Here is a 17,687-nt window from a genome sequence, read left to right as displayed (position 1 = left end):
ATAACCAAGGACCAGGAAGTGGGTGGAGTAAGATGAGATGGCACAATGTGTAAAATTCTCTCCAGGTACTAGTTTTGCCTAACCCAGGAATCTGTAGTCGCTGTACAGATGTGAACACTCCCGGGGAGTGACATTCCTAAAGTAATGAAGGAAGAAGACTGCAGCCTCCAGCCTGAGTGCACTGTGCCTGAGTATCTGGAAAAATCTCCACCTGCCCCTGCTTGGAAAAATCCAGGTTTTCTACTCCTGATGCCTTCCTGTGGCTGTCCCTGAAGAGAAAATAAAGGTTGTTCTGGAAAGAGCCAAAACCAAGGAAATGAGAAACAAATTTCCTTGCAGTGGGAGGTGAGCACAGGTGAGGGGCAGGTGTGGGGGAGCAGTTCAGGTCAGGATGTTATAGATGATGAAGGAGCTCAGCAAATTTCACCCCAAAATATGATTCCTTGGTATAGAGTATTTTGAATTAAAGGCTCTTAGAGATTAACAGACCCTTGGAAGAGGCTTTCCGTCTATGTACATAAACTGGACTGATCCGATCAAAAGATCAAAGGGGCCAATTGACTTCCCTTCCTCTCCCTATTATCTCAGTATATTGCAGGGAAAAAGATCAAGAAGGCACTAGACCTGGCCCAAATTATTTGAAAGATAATACCTGTCTCTCAGGTTAATTTACAAGTCAATCTGTTTCCCCCATCCATTTGTCCTCCCTAACACCATTTGTCACCCGTAAAAAGAATTATTTGCACTCCTCATTTCCCCTCCCCTCCAAAAAGACATATAAAAACATGTGAACTTCATTGGGATATTGGGTAATCACTCTGTGTGATTCTCTCCATGAGCACGATAAATAAACCTATCTCTTATTAATCTACCTTAACTGTGAGCTGATCTTTTAGCGAACTTTCAGGGGAAAGAACAAGTATCCCCTCACCCCTACAATGACGATGATGATGATGATGATGATAATGATGATATAAAAATCTTTTTAAAGAGAGGATCAAGAGATAAAAATTTCCACATCTCTCCTTGTCAAACTATCTCTATAACAGAGCTCAGCCCCAAAGGAAAGCTATACAGAGAAACTTCTGGGAGGGGGCAGACTGCCCAGGAATGTCTCAAGAGTTCCGGTCTGTTGTAGTACTTAGAAGTTTGCTATTATTATCATGGTGATTATCATCATTACCATAACAGGCACTAGTACAGAACGTTTTCTTCAAACCAGAAGTTCCCACAACCTGTCATATAAGTCAGGTAAACTGGAGCTAATTGGGTCCATAAACCCACTACCCCATAAATACCCTACCAGGCATCTAGAATCACTAAGGCTCTGTTGATCACAAAACTTATGGGGATTAGCCAGGTGTGGTGGCACACACCTGTAGTCCCAGCTACTTGGGAGGCTGAGGCAAGGGAATTGCTCAAGCCCAGGAGTTTGAGGTTGCAGTGAGCTCTGATGACACCACTGTACTCCAGCTTGGGCAACAGAACAAGACCCTGTTTCAAAAAAAAAAAAAGAAAAAGAAAAAAACATTTTGGGGAGAGTCTGGACTCTTTCTAATCACATTATTCCCAGATTTGACAAGCAGCCCATCCATGGATATAAGACCCTGTTCTTGAAACCACAAAGGAATTTTGGTCTAGGGCCAGTTGCCGAGACCTAAGAACCTGCCACAAGACAAACTACCATCAGAGATATCTTTCAACCACCAAGACCTTGGACTGCACTAATAATACCATCAACAGCAAAAAGAAACTAGAGAAAAAGAGCTTAGCAGACTCCACATTTATAAGGATACCACAATACAGCTAAACACTCAACATAAAGAGAAGCTTAAGAGGTTCCAAATATACAAGCTGCAGTTTCAACTAATAAGCCCTAGGAGTGCCCACAACCTCATAATCGGTTAGGGGTTTATCCAATCCAAAACAAATGGGAATTCCTTCAGAATTCTTCAAACTGACAGGGGCATCTCCTACTGTGTGGTACCTTCAAATAGCACTCACACATCAGGGTACAACTTTCAAAATCTAAATCCAGAGTTCGTTTTTTCAGTGGCAATCAGGAGGCAATCACCAATGCCATGGAGGCCACTAATAGTGTGATGGAGGCGGGAGAGTCCAAAGCCACCCACCAGCAAACATGGCCAGACAGCTGCTAAGGGAAGCCTTTGGTCTCTCCCCACACCACAGCCACCAAACCATTAGCAACAACATTCCAGACAAGCCCCCATAAGACAAAACCAGACCTCTTGTGGGAGAAGCTGCCTCAAATCCATCTCTCTGAGTAATGGAGATCATGGGCGTTTAAAGGAGGGACCACATGACTTGGGGCAGGTTGTGGTGTAACAAATGGGGAGCTAGATGCATGGGGACAGATTATGGGGAATGAGAAATCTTGTCAGGAATTCTGCCCAGGGGCCTTCAGTATCTCAGCTCCTTTGTCTTGCAGAAAATCCACCATTTCTGAGAAAAACTCAAAAGGTTATCAAAAAGGTCAAGTACTAAGTTAAGAGAGAGGATTACACAGAGGTCATTGAAATTTTTTTTTTTTTTTTTTTTTTGAGACAGGATCAGGCTAGAATTCAAGGGTGTCATCAAAGTTCACTGCAACCTTAAACTTCTGGGCTCAAGCGATCTTCTTGCCTCAGCCTTCCAAGTGGCTGGGACCACAGGTGCGTGCCATGATGCCCAGTTAATTTTTTATTTTTTAGGGGTCTTGTTCTTGCTCAGGCTTGTCTTGAACTCCTGAGCTCAGGCGATCCTCCCACTTTGGCCTCCCAGAGGCCTAGGATTACAAGAGTGAGCCACTGTACCCAGCCCTGGATTATCTCTGTATGCCAAACTTGATCCAGATTTTTTTTGGCCATTCAAAAACTTAGGTTTGGCTGGCATAGTGGTATGGCTGAGGCAGGAGGATCGCTTGAGCCCAGGAGTTTGAGGTTGCTGTGAGCTAGGCTGATGCCATACCACTCTAGCCTGGGCAACAGAGCGAGACACTATATCAAAAAAAAAAAATCTAAGTCAAAAATGCACTTAATACCCTGATAAACTCATTCTAAAGTTGAAAAATCTTAAGTCAAACTCTAAGTTGAACCATCACAAGTTCAGCCATCATAAATCAGGGCCCCATCTGTATATCATTATCCTCACTTTTTACTCCAACGATAGTGTACCAAACACACTCTTAGGTACCTTAATTACTTCAGATATCCTGGAGTGATTCACGTGGAAAATTATCAAGAGCCCCCTTCTCCTTTACTCTAGTGGCTAATATTCCATTGAATCCATCCATTCAGCCACTCTTTCCCATTAAAGCAATGCTGCTGTGAACAAACTTAAATACTGAACATTTCATATGTTTGTGGAAAGTTTCTGTCGGTGGAATGGATAAGTCAAAATTAGGTGATGGTAATTTTGATGGATCTTGCATTTTTGTGCCCACCAGAAACCTTTGAGTACCCATTTACCATGCTACAGTCTGCAGGTTATCAAATAGTAACTTTTAGCATTCACGTAGGGCTCACTAGGTGCTGAGTATCTACTACCTTTACACTCATTAAGACATTTAATCTTCATAAAAATCCTGTGAGGGTATTACCTTGTTTACCCATACTTAATGGGTAAGAAAACAGGCCTGAATTTTCAGTTTAAATAGCCTGCCTAAGAAGAATAAAGAGAGCAATCAAGATTATATACCTACACCTATAACAAAGGATTTTTTTCCCAATTTCATAAATGAAAAATAGTACCCCACTGTACTTTTATTTTGTTTTTTCCTAATATTATGAGATAAAAATCTTGAAATTTTTAAAATCACTTACTCTTCCTTTCTATGGAATGTCTGTTGTAATCTTTCTCCATTTTTCTGGTGGATTGTTTGATTTTTCTTTCATTAATATATATTATCTCTATATGAAAAATCTATGGGTATATTGAGCTGTGAATATTATTATTATTATCTTTGGCCAGCTACTCATTTGTCTTTTCACTTCACTTTTGGGTGTTTTTTTAATCCAGACAATTTTGAAAACTGCCTTGTATTACTTTTTTTTTTGAGACACAGTCTCACTCTGTTGCCCGGGCTAGAGTGCCGTGGCATCAGCCTAGTTCACAGCAATCTCAAATTCCTGGGCACAAGCAATCCTTCTGCCTCAGCCTCCCAAGTAGCTGGGACTACAGGCATGAGCCACCATGCCTGGCTAATTTTTTTCTATATATTTTTTTAGTTGTGCAGCTAATTTCTTTTTATTTTTAGTAGAGACGGGGTGTCGCTCTTGCTCAGGCTGATCTCGAACTCCTGACCTCAAACGATCCTCCCTTCTCGGCCTCCCAGAGTGTTAGGATTATAGGCGTGAGCCACCGCGCCCCGCCTGCCTTGTCATTATTGAGGAAAAATAGACTACTCACCAAATAGGGGTCTGAAGTGTTTATAGAGGTTGGGGAGAGGTTCTGCCTCTCTACATAACCACAGAAGTCATGAAATCACTACACGGCATTTGTTAAATAATAAGTTTTGCCACTGAAAAAAATCCCTGAATTCCTGGGGTGAATTTTGTTTGTTTCTGTTGAAATTAATTATTTTTATACACACTGACTGGATTGTACTTATTAATATTTTATTTAAGATGTTGATATTTACATGTATGAATCGAATTGTTCTCATTTGATTTGTTTTCTTTTGTTTTTACTTTGGGCGCTATTTATGTCAGGTTTTGGTGATGCTAATGAGTGAATTGGGCAGTTTTCCACTTATACCTTGGAATTGCTCAAGCCACAAGAATTATCTGATCCTTGATGATTTGACAGCACTTACCTAAGGGAATGAGGACTTTTCTTGGTGATTATAAATCACCAAGATTTTTCAATGGAAAGCCATTTGACAGCCCCTTCATTTACTTCTGTGGTTATTATTCTATGAAGATGTATAACTTGAGTATATCATGTAAAGTCTCTGATTCTCAGTGTCTTCATCTGTTGAGAGATAATGATACTAAAAATTAAATGATCTATAATGCTCTAGCTTGATGCCTGGCCCTCCCGGGCCCTACGAGGGGCCTTCTCCAGGGCGCCGAGCCGCGATCAGGTTCACAGCCCGCGGGCCGGGCTCCCTGCACGTCCTTGGAGCGGTGGGAGTGGGGTTGGGGCGAGGGGATGGGCGCGAGGACCGGGTTGGAAACGAGAACGTGTTCTCTCTTCTGCGAGCTGATTTTCAGCACTGCCTAAGTTTAAAGAAAAAAGAAAAAAGCCGGGGAGGAACAGAAGAGGACAAAGGGTGGGAGAAAACTGGGCCAAACAAATGTCTCTTTCTTGGTCGAATTTTTCAAGTGTCCATTAAATAAATTTCTTAAGGTGGACGTTGCGCAGGGTCCTGTCTCCCTGCCCCTTCCCCACCTCTGGACCCCTCTGGAGAGGCTCCACGTGGAACCGACTTGAGGAAGAACCAAGACGGCTGACACCTGCAGCTGAAGATTGTCTTAACGCCCGGCGTCCTCAGCTCCGCGAAAGAGACGTGGGTTCCTCCTCTGGCAAATTCGGCCGTTTCTCGTACCTCAAGCGAGTCACTCTGTTTCGTAGGCCAGTTGTTTTATACAAATTTCTGAAGATTAAAAGATTTTCAAAAATTATATATTAATAATATATGTATATATACATATGTGTGTATATATGTGTGTGTGTGTGTGTATATATATATATATATATATATATATATATATATATATATATATATATATATGTGTTTCTCTTAATGGCCTTTACCACGCATTGCATAGCCTCGACTTTCTGTAATGCTCTTCCTTGGAATAATAGGAAGATCCTTTGTCTAAGCTGCAATTGCCTAATTAATACTTTCCGTATGCGTAGGTCGCCTTAAGAGACTGAGGAAGTGAAGCATATCCCTGGAGTTGGCATATTTTCAAAAGAAACATTTAGACACTTGGGTGTAAACTCATTTTTGTCGGGTAAAATGAGATAGATTCAGTTCAAAACACTGCTTCCGCGTGGCTCTATGGCTTAGTTGGTTAAAGCGCCTGTCTCGTAAACAGGAGATCCTGGGTTCGACTCCCAGTAGGGCCTTCATCTTTTCCAGAGGAAATAGGGTCTTGCTGAAAATCATTTTATGTTGGGAGTTACTGCGTCTTCCCACTGATACCCCAAAATTCTCATCAAACTTACAGCGGTAGAACACAATTAGATACGTTACAAGTTGTTCAACTGCAATCTGTTCCTTACTTTTCAAAAGCAAATTCTTAGGGAGATGGCAATGGAAATGCAAAACACTGCCAAAGAATAAAGCATGTGACCTCACATCAATTAATTTTCATGTTTCTGTTAAACTGTGGCAAATGTTTTTGAGCACTAAAGTGCCCAGACATGTAGATATATATAGTCTCTTTAGATTCCAACAATCTCTAGCTCTATAATTGATTCATAAAATAAGATAAATTAAAAGAAAATTAGTATGTTTCCAGGGGCATGCTTACCACTTTAAAGAGGACATGAGGAAGAACAGTTAAATGCACATGTTAATCCTCTTAAAGAAAGAAATGGAAAACTTTATGATGATCAACTGGAAGCCAAAATTTCCTAAACTTAAGAACTCCCAAAACTAGGACAAAGTTGCTGTGGGAAAAAAAATAGGTTGGAGAATTCTGACAAATACCTAAAGCTGCTTAGCTTCAGCCCTAGGAAGTTCTATGCCTTTTTGTCTTCCATTCATTCATCCATCCATTCAACAAACACTAACATTTATGTGCCAGGTATTTTTCTAAGGGCAAGAAATACAGCAATGAACAAAGCTAACAAAAATCACTATCTCATGGATCTTGCATTCTGGGAGTGACACAAAAAAATAACGAAATGAACTTGTAAAATAAATAAGCATATCAGATACGGTTAAGAGTTATAGAGAAAAATAAAGCAAGGGAAAAGTATGGGGAGACTGTAGGTGGGAGCAGGGTAATCAGAGAGTGTCATCCTGTCTCTTGGGCAAAATCACTGGCAAATTTTTTAAATTATTTTTAAATTTTTGTTTGTTTTATGCAACACTGTTTTGAATGCATTAATTTTTAAATTTTTAATGAAAAATATTCACAATGTGGCCACTGTATTACTCTTAAGTAGCAAGATAAAGTAATTGAAAAATGTCCTCTATGTCTGGACCTCACTTCTGTTCATTATAATTGGGACTTTGTTGAAATAGGTCACACTGCCTGTGTTCAAACTTTAGCTGCTCCACTTGATAGCTAAGAAACCTCTGGCAAATTGCTTTAGTTCCATGAGCATCACTTTCCTCATATGTGAAATGGAAATAGTAATAAGCCTACCTTAATAATAAGTCTAATATAGGTGATGGAAGGACTTGTTGAATAAATATACATAAAATATTTTAGAAGGATATTCAGCACATAAATAAGCAATAAAGTTCACTATATTGTTATTTTTATCATTATTCTTATTTATTGAACAACTTTTTGGGACCAAGCATTTAAGCCTTTTACTCTATTTGTTTTGCTCTGTGATATGTCAACCTAAAAGGAAATGGGTGAGGAAAAAATTAATATAAGTAGAGTTTATTTGGGCTAAGTTTGAGGACTGCATAGATTCAAGTTGCCCTATTCAGGGCAACTCAATTAGCAGCAGTTACAAGCAGATTTTTTTTTTTTTTTTTTTTTGAGACAGGGTCTCAATCTATTGCCCCAGCTAGAGGGCAGTGTTTTCATATAGCTCACTGCAAAGGGATCCTCTTGCTTCAGCCTATCTGGTAGCTGGGACTACAGGCATGAACCACCACGCCCAGCTAATTTTTTCTATTTTTTGTAGAAACAGTCTCACTCTTGCTATGACCTCGTGGACAGTTTTCTAGGGGGTCTTCCTCTTGGAGAAGTCTCCCGCAGTTGGGAATACAGTTCTCATGATCCTACCAACCCAAACCAAGAGTGGCATAGGTTTACCTCAGTCTCATCCTGTTGATTCTCTCATTGGATGCTGGCAAACATAGGCTGCAACAGCAAGGCTGTGGTAAGTTTTCTCAAACTGCGCCACCCCGCGGGAGACATCTGAGTTGCAATCTCCATCATCAAAAGGGACACAACAATAGGACCGCATGAGATTGACCAGAGTCAGAGATGTGAAAACAGGAGCAGAGATCAGGGATGCAGCCATGAGTCAAGGAATGTGGCAGCCTCTAGAAGCTGGAAAAGGCAAGGAATGGATTTTTCCCTAGAACCTCCAGAAGGAAGGCAGCTCTGCCACACCTTGATTTTAGCCTCCTAAGACCCATTTTAGATTTCTGACATCCGGAAATTGAAGATAATGCATGTGTGTTATTTTAAGCAACTAAATTTGTGATAATCTTCTACAGCAGCAATGGGCAACTAATACAGATTTGTAGTATTATGAACAGGTTATGATATTATGTAATGCACTGTAGTCAGTTTATTTCAAAAATACTACATTCTTTATGTAGTCAATAAAGTTGACTACAAATGAAACTGGTAAAACCCTTGAAAGACTACAGCCTCATTCATAATCACACTGTCTGTGAGTCGTCCAGGAATCCAGATTTCAAACTGGAAATCTTAATGGGTGGGATTTTTTTCTGTCACTAAGCTTCTTTCTCAAGCAAAGAGCATATAGAAGTGGTAAAACTTACGTGCCTTCTCTGAGGTTCGAACTCAGGACCTTCAGATTATGAGACTGACGCGCTGCCTGCTGCGCTAAGAAGGCACTGCATGCACGTTTTTTTTGCAGCAAAATAATTGTAACTCTTAAGTTTACGTGAATGTTCTGAAAAATTAGACTTTCAGAATGGGATACAAAATGAGAATAGATGTTTACTGTTGTTCCGAGTGTAAGATTTATCAAAATCATTTCGGGATTTTACCATTGATTAAAAAAATATACAATACAGTGGATTTTCCCACCATGCCTTAAACACCACTTACTGCTGGGAGACATGAGTTCATTAGATTGCACACTGCCCCACCACAAAATGTGAAAGAGATAACTAGAAGATAACGTACAGACATAAAGGGACTGAGCTGGGTCCACAGAATGAAGAGCTGGAAGACTCGCCCAGATCACATTTGTGGTGTTGGAGCGGGCAGGACACGTGCACACAGGGAACGGAGAAGACGTGATGCCCAGCGCCAAACGCAAACTGATCCCCGCCTTGAACTTTGGGAATGAAGTCCATGAACACATTCAGCAAAAGAGCATAAGGTCTGTTTGCACAGTTGCTTCTTTTTATGCCTTTCAAAAAAAGAAATCACACACACAGACACACAAACCAAGACTCGAGTTCCAGGTCGGTGGGGATGGGAGCTCCTCTGTTTTCTGGTTGCAAATATTAAAAACAACTTCCTGTTGTGGACCCACAAACGCAGCTGACAAATTGGTGACTCTTGATCTCAGCGTCCTCAGAGTCCCCGTGCTGCGTCGGCCTCGGTGACTTGTAATCATTTTTTCAGGGACTGGTTCTCTTGAGTTTGATGGATGCTAGGAATTGGCTTCCTCTTTCTTTACTCTTGGTTATCAGAAACAGTTAAGGAGGCAAATGCGAGTCTCCCCAACTAGGCATTGTTTGCATATTTTATCAGTAGTTAGGACGGCTACCAAATCATTTGTATACAAATATCGTAGAAAAAAAAAAAAAGAAAGAAAGAAAAATGCTCAGAAATCGATAAGATAATTCCCAAGCGTTTTCTTACGTGGTAGCGTGGCCGAGCGGTCTAAGGCGCTGGATTAAGGCTCCAGTCTCTTCGGGGGCGTGGGTTCGAATCCCACCGCTGCCAAGTCCATTTGAGGGAGACCTTTTAAGGTGCTTAATTCCATTACACCAGCTTTTATAGCAACTAACAGTCCTTTCAAAACAAAAGAAAAAAAGGTAAAATCTAAGGCTTCCTTTCCAGGGGGTGGATCCCTTTTAATGTTTTAAAAATGTTTATTCAGAAATAAGTATAACTCACCTGTTAAAAATTACAAAAATGTAAGAGTACATACACTGAGAATCTACCCCCACCTCCACCGTGTTCCACTAGACGCCTCATTCTGGCCCCTTGCACAACCATATTAGAGTCTGAATTACATTCAAGGCATATTGTTTGCATATATGAGCTAATAGAAACTTACTATTGTTCTTACATTTCATATATACGTACATGTGTATGTGCACACACACACAAACACACACACACTTTTCCAAACCCATTCTATTGCACCTTGTCTTTTTCACTTCATGCATGTTGCAGTTATTTCCAGATCAATACAGAAAGAGCTTCTTCTCTGTTTTCTTTCCATAGTATTTCATTTTATGGATATACCTTAATTTATTTCACCAGCCACTTTTAACAATATAAATAATGTTGGAATAAATTAACTCACATATCCACATTTCATAAGTGTGCAGTATTACAGAACTTTCTAAAACTGTAATTGGCAAATCAAATCTTATGTGTGATAGCAATTTCAGTGGCTCTTGTCTTAGTTTCCTTCCCTAAATATTACTAATGTACCCTATCCTTCTATAGCACCTGTTTTCTCAACACCCTGACCAGCATAGAACACTTTAATAATGACAATTATGAGTCATTTAGTTCCTACTAAGCCCCAGATATTATCATAAGGTCTTTACAAGTATTAAGTCATAAAATATTCTCAATAATATTTGGAAGTTCATATTTTCCACATTTTACAGAAAAGGAAATTGAAGTTGTGACCAGTTAATCCCTTGCCTAAATCACAGAGATTGTAGGTGGAAGAATAAATATGTCAATGCCTGTGATAGGATGAAAAATGGCCCCCAAAAGATGTCCATGTTCTAATTCTTGGAACCTCTGAATATTACCTTGTTTCAAAAAAAAAATGGGGTCTTTGCAAAAGAAGGTAAGGATCTTGAGACAGGAAAATTATCCTGGATTATCCAGGTGGACCTTAAATGCCATCACAAATATCCTTATCGGAGAAAGGCACAGGAGATTACACAGAGACAGAAGAGAAGGCACTATTACCACAGAGGCAGAGATAGGTGTGATGCTGCCACAAACCAAAGAATGCTGACATCCACCAGAAACTGGAAGAGGCAAAGAGGGATTCTCCCCTAGAGCCTCTGGAGGGAACACAGCCCTGCCAACAGCTTGATTTCAAACCAGTGATACTGATTTTGGACTTCTGTATGAGAAACTATGAGAAAGCAAGTTTCTGTTGTCTTAAGCCACCAAGTTTGCAGTACTGTAAGTTGTCACAGAAGCCACAGAAAACAGGAGGTGAGTGAAGCGAGTGCTGCTGAACTTTGGGAGCAAATAACTGGGGTCTGCGGGGAACAGGACTCCTAAAAGGCAAATATGTCTGGAAGGCTGTGGTCGAAGGCCATTTTTGCTGGCTATAAGCGGGGTCTCCGGAACCAAAGAGAGCACACAGCTCTTCTTAAAATTGAAGGTGTTTATGCCCGAGACGAAACTGAATTCTATTTGGGCAAGAGATGTGCTTATGTATACAAAGCAAAGAACAACACAGTGACTCCTGGTGGCAAACCAAACAAAACCAGAGTAATCTGGGGAAAGGTAACTCGGGCCCACGGAAACAGTGGCATGGTTCGTGCCAAATTCCGAAGCAACCTTCCTGCTAAGGCCATTGGACACAGAATCCGTGTGATGCTGTACCCCTCAAGGATTTAAACTAATGAAAAGTAAATAAATAAAAGTGGATTTGTGCTCTTGAAAAAAAAAAAAAAAAAAGAAGCCACAGAAAACAAATTCAATGTCTCTTGGTGCCGTTAGGCAACACTACCACAAACAATTATTTTTGGTTTGGTTTTGTTTGCCAATTTTATAGATTAAAAAGATTATTTCACTGTAGTTCTACATTTTAATTTTTTAATTTCTCTTATTAACAGTAACATTTTTTTTTTTTTTTTTGAGACAGAGTCTTGCTCTGTTGCCCGGGGTTGGGGTGCCGTGGCATCAGCCCAGCTCACAGCAACCTCAAACTCCTGGGTTCAAGCAATCCTTCTGCCTCAGGCTCCCATGTAGCTGGGACTACAGGCATGTGCCACCATGCCCGGCTAATTTTTTTTTCTATATATTTTTATTTGTCCAGCTAATTTCTTTCTATTTTTAGTAGAGACGGGGGTGGGTCTCACTCTTGCTCAGAGCTAGTCTTGAACTCCTGACCTTGAGGGATCCTCCCTCCTCTGCCTCCCAGAGTGCTAGGATTACAGGCTTGAGCCACTGCGCCTGGCTATACGTCTTGGTATTTATACTAATCGTATTTGTGGATTTTTTTCATTTCTTACTTTTAAAATTTATATCTATTTGGAATTTATTTTAGTATCACAGGTGGCATGTTGATTTAAGCTTTTGTTTTCCTAGATGGCTATCCAGTTAGCCCAACACCATGTTTTGAATAATCCGTCTATTTCTATTGATTTAAGTTGCCACATTTATCATATTCTCACATTTATATATTTATTTCCCCCCATATTTGGACTTTTCATCTTGCTACATCAATTACAGATGGCACCATAACCATTTGTTTTCCAATTTCTGGGTTTCTCCATGGGACCAAATACTATTTGGGTGGCCTAAAAATGGTTTGTTCACTCTATGATAATATCTGAATGTGTCATTTACCCAAAGCCTGTATTAATATAAGATTCAAGTTTGAGAATCCATTGTGTCTGTTGAGTTTACAATTCTATTGAGGAAGCAGCAGAGTTAGTTTCAAATGTTACCAGTCCCTATTAATGTTTTTATAGTATATAAGTATTTATTTTAAAATTTCTTAAGTTGTAACTAATGTGAGCTTTTATTGTTGAATTAGTTGCACTGACTGTTGACAACAGATTTTGTTGTGTCTACTTTCAATGGATCTTAGTTACATGGACCACTGTCTGCCCATCTCAAGTAACAGATAGAAACGGAAGATGACTTTATTTTTTTATCTGTAAGATAAATTTAATCCTTTATTAAAATTGTGTCTGTGGAAAATTCAAAATAATCTACAAACTATTAAAAGTAATAATTAAATTTAGTAAAGTCTCCATGTACAGCGTAAATATACAAATGAATTGTATTTTTACATACCAGTTGAGAACAAATAGAAATGAAATTTTTAAAGTACAATTTATAATAACATAAAAATCAAATTTCTAGGAATAAATTTAATAAAACAATAAATGAATTGTTATGCCATGTTTAGGGTTTAAAAGTTTCAATATTGTAAAGATATCAATTCTCCCTCAAATTTAACTATAGATCCGACGGACTTCCAACCTAAATCCCAGCAGAATTTTTCTTCTTGCTTTCGTGGAAAAGAAATGAAGGTGACTTCTGATTTTCATCCTTGAGCTCTGTAGTTATAAATTTTTGTTGAAACTTCAGGATTAATTTCTCAAGTAGTTCATTTTGGAAACAAGGTTGAGATTCCAGCGAACTCAAAGTTTACTTTAATCAGCCCTAAATGTATTCCCTAACCTTTCCCAGCCCACAGGCACATTCAAACAGATCCTCATGTCTTGCCAGATTGTAGCCCAAGGAAATAAAATAAAACAGAAACCACCTAGTTCTGAGAGTGAGCTGGGATCAGGTCTAAAGAAAAATAAACCCAGACGGCACTCGCTGCTGGAGTGATGCTCACTTTGGGAAAGGGCTGACGTTCCTGATCTCTCCCTTCCAAATCAGTGCTTGCTGAGTGCAAGTGACTTAAGGACAACCTTGTGCCCTAACCCCGCGGTTTAAGAGTCTTTCAGTGGAGTTCCTTTGTTAGAGATCCCCACTTAGGACATTCAAATGAAGAATTTGTTTAAAAAGACAAGGTGAAATAACGGCAAAGTTTGCTTTTAGATTTCATCCCATTTGGAAAAAGTAGATACCCTTGACTTTTACTGATGGCTATGCTTGGACTAATTGAAGCATTATTAGTCCTAACATCCAAGCTGCCCAGAACTTTTCAGCTTGTTTTGCTTACTCAGATGCACCTAAAGCAAAATGTACTCTTGGAATTTGTTCATTTTCTCACGGTAAACTGTTCTAGAACTTAGAAACTTTGAACTTGTGTTTAATTTAATAGCAAGGACAGATTGAATATCAAGCACTGTCAGTCAGTGGGCTCCATGGCTTAGTTGGTTAAAGCGCCTGTCTTGTAAACAGGAGATCCTGGGTTCGAATCCCAGTGGGGCCTTGACTTTTCCCTTCTCACCAGTTTTTCATTAATTCCTATTATTAATACACCTAAACATCTACATTCTCCACTGTATTTACTGTACTGTGAATTCTGATCTAATCACTTACAAACCGTGTGAATAACTGTGTGAATGGAAAATTCCTATGCTCAACAGAAAATTAAGGTGGCTGCAGTTCTTTTTCTCCAATATATATTTATTGAGCCTCTATGTGTTATGCACAGATTCAAAACCTATATACATGTAGATTACAGCATCTCTAGGATCCAATAATGTCCAGCTCTGTAACTTATTTCAACTTATTAATTAACGAATAGTTAATCCACCATAAAGTAGGAGGCAAATTTGGATATTTGCAGGATCCTACTTGCCTTTTGAAGAGGACAGAAGGAAAATAATTAGAAACCCCTGTAATCCTCTTACAAAATGAATTAGGGACACCTTATAAGGATAGTTAAAAGTTGTGTTTGCCAGAGGCTGCTGAATCTCTGGGACTGAAACAAAGGGGCTGAGGGGATACAGCATACTGAGGAAAATTGTTCAAATGTCTAAAGCTAATAAGTGCCAACCTTACTTGATTAGTTTCATTTATATGTGTTTGCATCTCGCATTATTTTGACCATTAATTCAACACAGATTTATTGACTGCTTCTATGTGCAAGCCACTGTTCCAAGTGCCAGGGGGTTGAGCAGTTTAACAAAAGCCAACCCCTCACCCCTTAAAAATCCTTACCCTCATGGAACACACAATCTAGGAGAGTGAGGAAGAAAATAAACAAATAAAAACATAAAATAAATAATTTGTCAGATTGTGATAAATTCTATGGAGAAAAATAAAGGAAAGAAGGAAGATATGGAGTGTGTATATGAGAGTGCATGAAAATTTTAGGTTCATATATTCTATTTGAGCTAATAAATTGTTTACAGAAGTTTATAAAATAATAAAAGGCAGGATCATAATTATTAAATTACATCATCATTCTACTCCTTGTGTCATAATATCAAGAATATGAACTTTTAAGTACAATATTTAATTTTTGGTTATTTCATTCCATTTAGACCATTTATTTTCATTTAGAGATTTCATTTATTTCATTTCCTAATAAAGCCTGAGTTCTTCAAGAAAATGTTCTACTTTGGAATTATGAGTGTGAATTAAACAGACTTCATAAAAATGATTTTAAATGCCAGTTTATTGTCATTTTGAATATGTAGTTGCTAATTTTAAATGAAACCCTCACTGAAATGATTATTACAGACAACTAATACTTTTCATTGGTTTTTACTAAAAGACCAACACTATTTATTTATTTTGTTTGTTTTTATTGCAATAGATTTAGGGGATACAAGTGGTTTTTTGATACATGGATAAATTGTATATATTGGTGAAGTCAGGGCTTTTATTGTACCTGTCACCTGACTACTATACATTGTACCAGATAATTAATTTTTTATCCTTCATCTCCCCTACCACCCTCTCCCCTTAAGAGTCTCCAAAGTCTATTATGCCAGCAGTCCCTAATCTTTTTAGCACCAGGGACTGGTTTCATGGAAGATAATTTTTCACCATATCCACGCCAACATCTATTGTTTCTTGAGTTTTTAGTAGTGGCCATTCTGGCAGGGGTAAGGTGATATCTCACTGTGGTTTTCATTTGTATTTCCCGATGATTACTGATGTTGGACATTTTTTCATATGTTTGTTGGCCATTTGTATGTCTTCTTTCGAAAAATGTCTGTTCATGTCTTTTGCCCACTTTTTAATAGGGTTATTTGATTTTTTTCTTGCTGATTTGTTTGAGTTCCTTGTACATTCTGGATATTAGTCCTTTGTCAGATGTACAGCTTGCAAATATTTTTCTCCCATTCTGTAGGTTGTCTGTTTCCTCTGTTGGTTATTTCTTTTGCTGTGCAGAAACTTTTTAGCTTAATTAAGTCCCATTTATTTATTTTTGTTTTTGTTATATTTGCTTCTGGGATCTTTCCCTAGGCCAATGTCCAGAAAAGTTTCTCTTAATTTTTTCCTGGAATTTTTATGGTGTCAGGTGTTACATTTAAGACTTTAATCCATTTTGAGTTGATTTTTGTGTATGGTGAGAGATAGGTATCCCGTTTCATTCTTCTGCATGTGCCTCTCTAATTTTCCCAGTGCCATTTATTGAATAGGGCATCCTTTCCCCAGTGTATGTTCTTCTCTGCTTTGTTGAAGATCAATTAGTTGTAGATGTATGGTTTTACTTCTGGTTTCTCTATTCTGTTCCTTTGCACCATGTGTCTACATTTACAACAGTACCATGTTGTTTTGATCACTATAAATTTGTAGTATAATTTGAGGTCAGGTAATGTAATGCCTCCAGATTTTTTTTTTTTTTTTTTTTGCTTAGGATTATTTTGGCTGTTTGGGCTCTTTTTTTAATTCCATATGAAATTTAGGGTTATTTTTTCTAACTGTGAAAAATGACTTTAGTATTTTGATGGGAATTACATTGAATCTGAAAATTGCTTTGGGTAGTATGAACATTTTAACAATATTGATTCTAACAATCCATGAACACGGGATGTTTTCCATTTGTCTGTGTCATCAATGATTTATTTTATTACTGTTTTGTACAGATCTCTCCTGGTAGAGATCTTTCACCTCCTAAGTTAAATATATTCCTGGGTATTTTTTTTTTTTTTTTGGCATCTATTGTAAATGGTAGTGAGCTCTTGATTTGGTTCTCAAGTTGGCTGTTATGAGCATATGGAAATGCTACTGATATGTGCACATTTTGTATCCTGAGACTTTATTGAATTTATTTATCAATAATAGGAGTCTTTTGGAGGAATCTTTAAAGTTTTCCAGATATAAGATCATATCATAGGCAAATAGGGATAGTTTGATCTCCTCTTTTCTGATTTGGATGCCCTTTATTTCTCTTGCCTAATTTCTGTGGCTATGACTTGCAGTACTATGTTGAATAGAAGTGGTCAAAGTGAGCATCCTTGTTTTGTTCCAATTCTTAGAAGGAATGCTGTCAACTTTATCCCATTCAGAATGATGTTGGCTGTGGGTTTGTCACATATGGCTTTTTTTATTCTGAGGTATGTTCCTTCTATGCCTACTTTATTAAGGATTTTTATCATGAAGTGGTACTGGATTTTATCAAATCCTTTTTTTGTCTCTGTTGAGATGATCATATCTTTTTTGTTTTTAATTCTGCTTATGTAGTGAATCACATTTATTGGTTTGCATATATTGAATCATCCTTGCATCTCTGAGATAAAACCCACTTGATCATGGTGAATTATTTTTTTGATGTGCTATCAGATTCAGTTTGCTAGTATTTTTTTAAAGGATTTTTGCATCTATTTTGATGAGGAATATTGGTCTGTAGTTTTCCTTTTTTGTTGTGTTCTTTTCTGTCTTTGGTATAAGGGTGATACTGGCTTCGTGGAATGAGTTGTGGAGGATTCTCTCCTTCTCAGTGTTATGGAATAGTTTCAGTAGGGTAGGTACCAGTGCTTC

At 38.4% G+C, this 17,687-nt stretch overlaps 1 protein-coding gene and 4 non-coding genes across 5 annotated transcripts; 4 read left to right on the top strand and 1 right to left on the bottom strand.

Moving 5' to 3' along the window:
* Nucleotides 1-6,001: 6,001 nt before the first annotated feature.
* On the top strand, nucleotides 6,002-6,075 carry TRNAT-CGU. Its single transcript has one exon. It is a non-coding gene; the product is annotated as a tRNA-Thr (tRNA).
* A 2,579-nt stretch (nucleotides 6,076-8,654) lies between these two features.
* Nucleotides 8,655-8,727, bottom strand: TRNAM-CAU. Its single transcript has one exon. It is a non-coding gene; the product is annotated as a tRNA-Met (tRNA).
* A 985-nt stretch (nucleotides 8,728-9,712) lies between these two features.
* Nucleotides 9,713-9,794, top strand: TRNAL-AAG. Its single transcript has one exon. It is a non-coding gene; the product is annotated as a tRNA-Leu (tRNA).
* A 1,504-nt stretch (nucleotides 9,795-11,298) lies between these two features.
* On the top strand, nucleotides 11,299-11,710 carry LOC123638440 (60S ribosomal protein L35a). The gene has a single exon (XM_045552053.1). The coding sequence runs from the start codon at nucleotides 11,343-11,345 to the stop codon at nucleotides 11,673-11,675; it is 333 nt and encodes a 110-aa protein (XP_045408009.1). The 5' UTR covers nucleotides 11,299-11,342; the 3' UTR covers nucleotides 11,676-11,710.
* Nucleotides 11,711-14,104: 2,394 nt separating this feature from the next.
* On the top strand, nucleotides 14,105-14,178 carry TRNAT-UGU. The gene has a single exon. It is a non-coding gene; the product is annotated as a tRNA-Thr (tRNA).
* Nucleotides 14,179-17,687: the final 3,509 nt, after the last annotated feature.

Source organism: Lemur catta, chromosome 5 (genome assembly GCF_020740605.2).
Source record: "Lemur catta isolate mLemCat1 chromosome 5, mLemCat1.pri, whole genome shotgun sequence".
NCBI lineage: Eukaryota > Metazoa > Chordata > Mammalia > Primates > Lemuridae > Lemur > Lemur catta.
This window is presented reverse-complemented; position numbering and strand designations above follow the sequence as displayed.

Excerpts from the sequence above, each read along its gene's own strand:
- LOC123638440 (XM_045552053.1), top strand. The coding sequence starts at position 11,343 with ATGTCTGGAAGGCTGTGGTCGAAGGCCATTTTTGCTGGCTATAAGCGG.